The following is a 9,317-nucleotide window of genomic DNA, read 5'->3' on the forward strand; positions in this document are numbered from 1 at the left end:
GCCCGCGACTTTGCCGTTGCGACGGGAAAGATACTCGGCTGTGCCACTGTGGCGTGCGGCAAGTTGGGACGACATTGCCGCAGCCAGTGCTGTGATAGGCTGGCGTTTAAATGCTGCGTGCGGCTGCTATCACATCTCATCTCGGCCGACTAAACTTCCTCCCATGCACGAAAGATCTCGACCTCTGTGCAGCGGCCAAGTACATGCTGTCTTGTCCATACTGACGTCGATATACATTTCGAGACGACGCTTGTTTGATGGACTGACCATCCATCCTCGCTGCATGCATGGGGCGTAGAATAGCAGCTTCTACTGCATGTCCAACGGTATCGTTACCTTGATGTCGTCAAGATACTCCTTCTGCCGCCGATCCTGCGTATGCACCCGCCACGTATTCCAACCGTGCAGGTACCCTCGATATACAAATACCGCTATAAATCGTACACCCGTACGGGCCATCGGGGAACTGCGACAGCGGGTCAAGATCGACTTCGTTCGCAAGCGCAGCCTCATTCTGCAACTTGCCGGCACCAGCACACCCGATATGCTTCCGCTCATCGTGATCGTCGCCGCCGTCGTGCTCACAGTCGTCCTCGCCTTGAAGCTCGCCACTCGCCAGACGGGCGTTCCAACGGTTCGCTGGTACATTCCACTCGTGGGCTCGGCGCTCGATTTCGCAGCTTCGCCGATAGCTTTTCTGCGCGCGTGCCGCACGAAGCACGGACCGGTCTTCCGGGTGCTTTTGGCCGGTCGCTACATGACGTTCTTTACGTCGCCGGCGCACGTGGCCGTTTTGCTCCAGACCAAGGCGCTCTCGTTCGGGCCCGTGGTGCACGATGTCTGTGTCGCAGCGTTTGGTCATGACGCGGGGTTTGCGCACCCGAGCCAGTGGCACTACCGCCGCGTCCACAGCCTCTTTACACAGCACTTTGTCAACGGCACGGGACTCGCGGCGCTGATCGAGGCCAACGTACTCCAACAGCGACGTGCGTTGCAGCGGCATCTCGCGGCATCTGGCTCGTCCCAGCTCCGCCTCTTTTCGTTCTTGCGCCAAGCGCTCTTCGAGTCGAGCTCGCGCACGCTTTTCGGTGACGCGTTCTGCGACACGCACGCCGACTTGTTGGACGATTACGTGGCGTTTGACGACGCGTTTCCCGTCCTCGCCTCGGGCTACGTACCGACATGTAGACCATCTTATCCTTTCTTACTGTCGTGTGATAAGCACTGGGTAGGGCTACTGCGCACGGCCCGCGCCGCCGCAAGCACGATCGCACAAGGCTTTGGTGACGCGATCGTGGAGCCGAGCCTCATGCGCGGCTGCTCGCAGTTTATGCTCGACCGTCTCCAGGTAGCTTTTGTTGGTTTCGGATGGCGGCTCAGATCTGAGCGTTTAGTTGTTTCGACGGGTGCAAGCTCCCTTGCACAACTGCGCCGGCACCCAGCTCGCGCTCTTGTGGGCGACCAATAGCAACTCGGTGCCCACCGCATTTTGGACGCTGTATCATCTCTTGCATGACGTGGCAGCATGGAATGCCGTCCTAGCCGAAGTGCATTTGCACTTAACGTCACCTGCGCTCGCGTCCGAGGCAACGTGGTCCAAAGCAGACCTCGACAAGTGCGTCGTTCTTGACAGCGCGATTGACGAGACACTGCGACTCGTGTCAGCGTCACTCCTTCTGCGCGAAGCAACGTGCGATGTCGAGTTGCCCCTCGAGGTAGCGCCATCGATTTGTTGTTGGACGATGCCAACATTAGCGTGTAGCCGCCCGTGGTGCTGCGCAAAGGCGACCGCGTCGCAATGGCTCCCTTCCTGCAGCACATGGACGCGGCGCTGTTTCCAGATCCAGAGATCTTTCGGTACGTATCCCTCTCCAGAAATCAATCATTATCTCAATCATGTGGGTAGCTTTGACCGGTTTGTTCATGCAACCCAGGCGCAGCGCAGTGCCTTGCGCCCCTTTGGGCTCGGCGCTAGCATGTGCCCCGGCCGGTTCTTTGCCAAGACGCAGCTCAAGTCGTGCATTGCGCTGGTCATGCAGCATCTTCCCGGCCTGCGGTTTGCTTCGCTGCAAGCATCGACCGTAGCCATCAACCAGACGCGGGTCGGAATGGGGTAGGCCGTCGCTTCGAGTATTTAAGATGCCTCACACGTGACTTAGCGTCTACCCGCCGGCCACCGACGACGTTGTCCTTGCCTTTGACCGTGCAGCTGTGTAGAGATATTTTGTCATGTGCATTTGCCAACGAGTTTTTACGTATTACAAAATGTAGTGTCTAGTTATTCTGTTCAAAATGCACACCATGTACACAAATACACAAAGAAGCCAAACATCCGCTCGTAGTATACGCCCAATGACTCGGAGTGCACCCCAGAAAAATACACTGGAATGCAAGCGTGGGACGACTCTATTTTTTATCGCGAAACCGTGACAGCCTTTCTCGCATGCCGGAGCGCGCGCTGCCGTCGCTGCGGCGGAAGTCCTACCACCTCCACCCAGTGTCGCCGTCGGCGCCGCCACCTAAAGCAAGTCGGCACCGAAAAGCCGACTTTCGGCGAGACTCGACCGAGTCGACGCTCCCAGCGCCGGCCGAAGATGCACACTTTCACATGCACATTCCGCGCGAAGGCTCCAACCGCTCGATCAACGACGTCATGATGCTGGACGACGACTTGCTTGTAGAGCCGCCAGTTCGAGATCTCGTGTTGGCGACCCCGCGCGTGCCCAAGGAGCTCCAGCTGCTGAAATCGATCCAGAGCCGCGTCGACTCGGTAGCTCAGGCTAGCGTCCGTCTCGTATCGATGATGCTTGGGTTTCCATAGGCCATGCAGAGCTACGACGAAGCGATGAACCGACCGGTGATCGAGTACGACAACAACCCGGACGAGTACATGCCCGTGACGTGGAAGGTGGGCGAGATCCTCATGGCGACGCACGAAGCCATGACCATGATGTCGGGCTTTAGCGACCGACCGTTCCTGCACGTACGCCGTCCTCTGCAACAATTATATCAAGATTGATACATCTCTATTGATTGGTGTAGGACTTGGACGAAGCGCGGGTGCTCATGTCCCGCGACGCCAACGACGTTGTGAGCGAGCTCGGAAGAGACTGTGCACCAGGCATTCGGCGCATCAACAGCGTTTTTCAGCAGACGATTTCGCTGCTGCAGAGCATGCGCGCGTCGTCCAACACGTCTTCCAAGCACAGCGCGTTCTCGGACGACCTCCACAAGCTCATCGACCGCCTTCAGAAAGAAAAGGCTATTTTGCTCGGCCAGCTGAACGAGACGGCAAGCATGTACACGTCCGTGACCGACACGATCAAAGCCAAGGACGACGAAGTCAAGGCGATCGCTGACAGTCTCCAAGTCAAAACGGAGGAGCTCGCCAAGCTGCGCCAAGAGCTCTTCATCAAGCAGTCGGAAGTCACCAAGAAGCTCGAGAACGACAAGGCAGCGGCGCAGTGGAAGGACAAGTGCATGGTGCTGAGCAAGCAACACCAGGCGCTCGAGATGCGCGAGAAAGAATCGAGCGCGATGCTCGCCAAGACGCAGCAGGCGCTTCGCGACTCGACCGAGACGAGTTTGCTGATTCAAAAGGAGCTCGACGACGTCCAAGCGCAGCGTGTGCTGGAGCAAGCCACGATACGCGAGCTCCAGGCACAATTGAGCGACCTCGCCAGTCGCCCGCGCACTTCAAACCCAGGCATACGCGCCGATATTGCCATGGAATACGACTACGAAATCACAGAGCTCAAAGGCAAAGTGTCGGCGCTCAAAGACCAGCTGCATCAGTCCCAACTCGACCACAAGGCCGCGCTCGAGCGCCAACAAAACGACTTTCGAAAACAATTTGAGCTTCAAAAAGGCGACCACGGGTACATCCTTCTTTGTATCAAGACAGTATCAAGCTTAGCCGCGGATACTAGGTTCAGCGCCGCGCATGATGAGATTGATACTTCCAAACTGTTTGTGACGCAGCCTCGGGTGCTCGTGCTCGAGCCGCACGAGCGCCCCGAGACGGCCGAGTTGACCCTCGCCGCGCTGCAGGAAATCGACAACGACGACGACGTGGCCAACGACCTCGATGATCCAGCGCTTTCCAAGCACGAGGAGAGCAGTCCGCGGCACTCGGTCTTGCTGAGCCGGCGCAAGACGGCACTCGCTTCGCAAAAGACCCACATTGAAACGCAAGTGGACGGCTTTATCAACGAGGTGTTTGTGGCCCCCGCGACGATTGCGCTGCCGCCCGCGCTGCCCGAGATCCATCCGATACCGACCGAGGCCTCGGACGACATGCTGCGCAGTACTATATGACGTGTGTTTTCTGTTGTTGCGATGGTGTGGTATAGAACTATCGACGGTGCCGGGCGCCGAGAGCTACCTCACCATCCTCACTGAGCTCCAAATGCAGCTCGAGATGGACAAGCAGCGTGCGCAGAAGCGCTACGTCGACGCGTTGGTGCAGTTCCGTACCGACATGGCAGCGCGCTACGAGAAAACGACTGCCGATCTCGTGGGCCGGCACAAGCTCGAGACGCAGCAGATGGCCGCCACGATCCAAGCCAAGTACCACAGCCTCGTGGAAGAGAAGGATACGCAGCTCGAAAAGGCCCAAGACGCGCTTCGGCTCTTTTACAAAAGCATCGACACGTCGTCAAGCTACGAGCCAGTACATATATGTGTATCAACTTGACACAATTCTCGACTAGGACGAGCGACGCCGTGGCGCGCTGCAGTACCAACGCACGCTTAAAGCTGTCGCGCGCGCGTCGTACCTCATGCTCGCGACACAAAATGAAGAAACCCAGCGGCAACACCACAACGATATCCAAGCGCTCTGCGACGAGATCAAAGCCATCAATCTCCAGGACCTCCTTCCGGTAGTCGTCGAGGTCCCAGTACCCGTTCTCGTGGCACCAGTGGTGACCGCTGCCAGCGTCGTCGTTGACGTGACGCCGCCACCCGTGACTGCGCCTGTGCCCGAGAGCAAGCCGGTGCCTCGGACGCTCATGGCGCGGTCGAGTGTGGTTGAGCGCCCTGTGACACCACCACCCGTCGAGTATGCCCCACCGAGCCTGCGCGATGGCCACACACAAGTCCGCATACTGCCGCTTTCCTTCTCCCCTAAAACACATTCTAGGTATCAGAGCGCGACTGGATGGACCCGACAGCTCTCGAGGTACCGCCGCATACAACGCTGCCCCACTACGTTCTTGAAGGCGCGTCGGCCATGCCTTTGGTACGAAAATGTGACGTAAAGAGTGTTCCACGAGTTGATGGCAGGCGGCACCGGAAGACGAGCTCCTGGCGAGCGTCGGTCGCCGTTTTGGCGCCGAGATGCCAGCGCTGTGCCTCAATCAAGTGCTACCACCAACACTCGGGCTCTCAAAGCACCGCGTGCACGAGCTCGTACATGGCTACGCAGCGACGCTCGCCGACATCAAGGCGCGCATCAATTGGAACAAATGGCAGTGCGTCCTCAAATGCTTGGGGCTCAAGCGCATGGAAGAGGTGCTCTCGCTCGAGACGCACACGTCCCATGGCGTCGAGCATGCGCTTGTCCAGCTTCGTAAGCGCTCGGTTATCAAGCGTGCGGGCTTCTCGGACACCCACCGTGCCCTCCGCTGCGAACAAAAGCGGGCCTGGAACGCCTGCATGGACACGCTCGTCACATACTCGACGGCGCCGGCAGTACACCAACTACCAATCGTCGCAGGAGACTCTACGATCTTGCGTAGGATTTGACGACGGACGGCGGGCTTCCCGAGACAACGCGAAGCAGCGCGGTCAAAGATGCGGAGCTTCGATCGCCCACGACAATGCTCGATGTTGCCATTCGTCCTCCAGCGCTCGATCGGTGCACTACAGTGCTATATGCCAGCAATAAGAAACGATGGACGGCTGTAGACCGGTGACCGAGGCCAAGGGGACCCCGCGCGGCGTGCCATCCCGAGCCGGCAAGCTCCAAGTGCAATTGGAGAGCCACGTCGTGCGCGGCGTTCCCAGCCAATCACCGTTCATGCGACGAAAAGCTCTCGAGTCGATTGAGCGTAGTATGCTGCAGCGACGGCAAGTGTTTGCCGAAACCAATGCCAGCGTCGACCAAACGTTGCGCCACACACGACCTCCATTCGCCCGCACTTAACACATATTCTAGTAACACAAAGCGTCTTATAAACAATACTCGTCCTCAAAGCGACTCGGCGCGTCCCGGTACTGTGGCGACAGCGACGGCACCCATGGCGACGGCAAGTGGGTCGTTGGCGTCGTTAGCCGTGCGTCCGTCGCCGGTGCCGCCTCGTCCAAGCTTGAAAAATCAATGCCGTCCATGAGCGACCGGTCCTTCTCGGACGCCAGCAGTGCGAGGAAATCATACACGGGAATGTCGTCGAGGAGCTGGTCGAGATCGACTCGGCTCGTCGCACACACATGCGCTGGCAGCTCGGTGGGTTCCGTGTACCCGGCGCCGCTTTGGTTGTCCGTGGGCAGACAAAACTGTGGTGGGCCCATTGCCAAGTGCGCCAGCACGCGCTTCGCCTTGCCCTTGGTTGTCTTCGCCAGCTTTGCGGGCTTGGGCACGGAATGAGGCGGATGCGTCGTCGTATCGGATTTCCCGTCTTTTTGCTCCTTCTCGAGGCGGTCAAAGTGCTTTTGAGCGTGCGACCGCGTCTGCACCGTTGTGCGTGTTTGTACGAGCCGTGCAATGCGCCGCCAGTCCTTCCCGTAGAGCGCGACGCCTTGGAGAAAGAGGCGGTGCTCACTGTCCGACCAGCGCCCGCCGTTGGGCGGCGTCTTGTGTAGCACCCGCTTTGGGAGCGCCGATGGCGCCAAGTCCGCTTCATTGGACAAGAGCTCGTGGAGGGACACGCTCATGAAGCGGGAAATTCACAAGTAATTGCCGGCCTTGCGTGGTCCGTGGCGCTGACCGCCTAATGTTCGCATTGGGTAGTCCCGCGTCCGCAACGAAGGTTGCAGCGCCGGAGGACGACGATTGGTCCAAATTCCAAACGGAGCTTCGACAGCGCGCCACGATTGCAACTTCGAGTCCCATAGCCGCACAAACAATTGCAGAAGAGTAGTGCGCCGTACGACGTACGCGTACATTCGACGATTCGAAAATTGTATTCGTGACCGAATGTATGGGGTTGTCGGCGTACATTCTGGTCGAACTTTTGGCCACGGCGGGACGACCGGGACAACACCACTAGTGTTCCTTTCGAGGGTGCTGGCGCTAAACGCAGCGAGAGATTCGACGGCGCTTACTGCATTCATCTCGTTGCGATGGTCGTGATAATGTTGTTTTCTAATTCAACAATAAGGCTAGGATGGAGTGATAGAAGAGCGCTGTAGGCCGTCACAGCAATATGCTAACGTTATGTCATCGCAGCGTGTATCACAACGAATGGCCCACACGCCTCGACGCTCGTGAAACGACTCCTCCTGTTTGGATGCTGACACCGTTGACGGAATAAAACCAACGCAGAGAATTGCGTCGACACGGAGCCGTCGAGGACTAATGGCTCAACGTACTAGTACACAAAATTTGTGTACTTTGAGCCATGGGTCCTCGACGGTCCGTGTCTGCAGGGATTGCAACACACAGGTGCATATATATAGATGAATAAATTCTATGAGCAATACGGTCGTATTCGTTCGTGGCGCCTCTTGCTCAAGCATCAAGAGGTCGTCTCGATTGTGTTGGTGTCTTGCTGCACTGGCTTTTGCAGAACGGAAGCAAAATAAAAAAAGGTTTCGAGTTTCTCTTCGAAGCACACCAGTACCTGGGGTTAGAGACCATCGCCATTCAGGGCCGTGTTCCTCCCACTACCAAGAGCGAGTGCTTTTCCCTGCTCTGTTATCCAGCCTGAGGCGTTGCACACTTCCTTAGAAACCTCGGACAGCGATCCATCCGGATACTGCCCAATGTTTACTCCTGGTTTGGGATGGGCTACCCCTCCACATGGCGTGGATAGATCCCTGACTACAGTGACATACCCCTTGAAGAACTCTACCCAGCCAGAAGCTTGCTGTCACAAGTTGCCGCCACGCAACCCGGTAATAAAATCGTGTGTGCAGGGGTACCACTGATATTGCATGAGACCCACATCGAACCTCTCTGCCGCCCAGTATTTGAAATATATACATTTTACAAAGACTTCGCAAACGTAGAGACTAGTAATTTCCTTCTTTTTTATTCGCTCGCCGCGCCGTGAATGCGTAAGCGGGGGCGCATCTTGCACTAGTGTCGTCACCGGGGAAGTTTGCGGCCGCGGGTGGAGACGACAAGCTCTGTAAATTTCGCATTGTACGACGCTCGAGTGGGGCAATAGACGACTTGATTGACCGCTAGCCATTGGGAGTGGCGTGGTGGGTTAGGATCGACAAGCTAACATGTAAATGCAAAATAACTATCCAATCTACACTCTTCGCGTCCATCCGGACGGCAAAAACTCAACTTCCTTGCTGCGCGTGGAAGTTCCACGGCCTTGCTGCTTCGATCCCGCCAAAAAGCGGCAACCGTTCAAGCGTAGGAATGGCTCTATTCGACAGCCGACCCTGGTTGCGGTCGCTCTTCCGTCGTTTCCTTCATTAGTCCTCGATTCGAGTCTGAGCCCTGTGTATATCAACGGGATTCACAATATTTCAACCTATTCATTTATTCATATATATCCATGCATCCAGCAGGCGCATCCAGCCTAAGAAAATGAAGTCTTCTTTACCCGTGTGCCGTTTGCGGGTCGTCCGGTGCAGCACAGACCAAGACAAGAGGCATTCACAATGCATGTTGTAGCCATTACACTTCTTCCATGCTAGTTCGTGCCGAGCGATTTGCCGGTAGATGATTCGGCTCTTTGTTAGCCACAGCCACCACCACCATCACCGCAGCTACCGCCGCCGCCGTCTCCGCAACTACCGCCACCGCCGCCGTCTCCGCAACTACCGCCACCGCCGCCGCCACAACCCGTCGAACAGCCACCTGCCGCGCAACCACCGACCGCGCAGCCACCCGACGCACAGCCACCGTCGCCCGCAAACGTGCCACAGCCGCCGTACGCCTCGCCCGAGACGCCGCAGCCGCCGCCGACGCCGTAGTAGCCAAAGCCGCCACAGCCGCCCACGTACATGTAGGGCATGTAGTAGTACGGCAGTCCAGCGTCGTACATGAGGACCGTGTGGCGCGAGTACGGCTGGCGCACGCGACCGTCAATGACCGGCGTGCCAATCACCGTGACGTAGACGGGCAGCGGCGCGTCGGCCTCGGGCTTGGTCGCGTTGGCGTCATTGACGGCGACCGCATACGGCATGGCGTCGAC

General features: G+C 57.7%; 4 protein-coding genes across 4 annotated transcripts; 2 read left to right on the top strand and 2 right to left on the bottom strand.

Moving 5' to 3' along the window:
• Positions 1–525: 525 nt before the first annotated feature.
• Positions 526–2,306, top strand: SDRG_10755 (hypothetical protein). Its single transcript, XM_008616762.1, has 6 exons — positions 526–1,184; positions 1,233–1,348; positions 1,395–1,715; positions 1,763–1,857; positions 1,907–2,113; positions 2,160–2,306. The coding sequence occupies exons 1-6, from the start codon at positions 545–547 to the stop codon at positions 2,215–2,217; spliced, it is 1,437 nt and encodes a 478-aa protein (XP_008614984.1). The 5' UTR covers positions 526–544; the 3' UTR covers positions 2,218–2,306.
• A 137-nt stretch (positions 2,307–2,443) lies between these two features.
• Positions 2,444–6,161, top strand: SDRG_10756 (hypothetical protein; the record flags this gene model as incomplete). Its single annotated transcript, XM_008616763.1, has 10 exons — positions 2,444–2,770; positions 2,822–2,983; positions 3,043–3,878; positions 3,930–4,306; positions 4,353–4,672; positions 4,713–5,099; positions 5,144–5,242; positions 5,287–5,694; positions 5,742–5,860; positions 5,911–6,161. The coding sequence occupies 10 exons, from the start codon at positions 2,444–2,446 to the stop codon at positions 6,146–6,148; spliced, it is 3,273 nt and encodes a 1,090-aa protein (XP_008614985.1). The 3' UTR covers positions 6,149–6,161.
• Positions 6,162–6,174: 13 nt separating this feature from the next.
• On the bottom strand, positions 6,175–6,876 carry SDRG_10757 (hypothetical protein; the record flags this gene model as incomplete). The annotated part of the gene is made up of 1 exon (XM_008616764.1): positions 6,175–6,876. The coding sequence occupies one exon, from the start codon at positions 6,874–6,876 to the stop codon at positions 6,175–6,177; it is 702 nt and encodes a 233-aa protein (XP_008614986.1).
• A 1,982-nt stretch (positions 6,877–8,858) lies between these two features.
• On the bottom strand, positions 8,859–9,308 carry SDRG_10758 (hypothetical protein; the record flags this gene model as incomplete). Its single annotated transcript, XM_008616765.1, has 1 exon — positions 8,859–9,308. The coding sequence occupies one exon, from the start codon at positions 9,306–9,308 to the stop codon at positions 8,859–8,861; it is 450 nt and encodes a 149-aa protein (XP_008614987.1).
• Between the last annotated feature and the right edge of the window lie 9 nt (positions 9,309–9,317).

This window comes from Saprolegnia diclina (assembly GCF_000281045.1).
Source record: "Saprolegnia diclina VS20 unplaced genomic scaffold supercont1.37, whole genome shotgun sequence".
NCBI lineage: Eukaryota > Oomycota > Saprolegniomycetes > Saprolegniales > Saprolegniaceae > Saprolegnia > Saprolegnia diclina.

Excerpts from the sequence above, each read along its gene's own strand:
- SDRG_10755 (XM_008616762.1), top strand. The coding sequence starts at position 545 with ATGCTTCCGCTCATCGTGATCGTCGCCGCCGTCGTGCTCACAGTCGTC. Across the intron at positions 1,185-1,232 it reads CTCGGGCTACGTACCGACAT|GGCTACTGCGCACGGCCCGC; the intron begins GTAGACCATCTT and ends AGCACTGGGTAG. Across the intron at positions 2,114-2,159 it reads CAGACGCGGGTCGGAATGGG|CGTCTACCCGCCGGCCACCG; the intron begins GTAGGCCGTCGC and ends CACGTGACTTAG.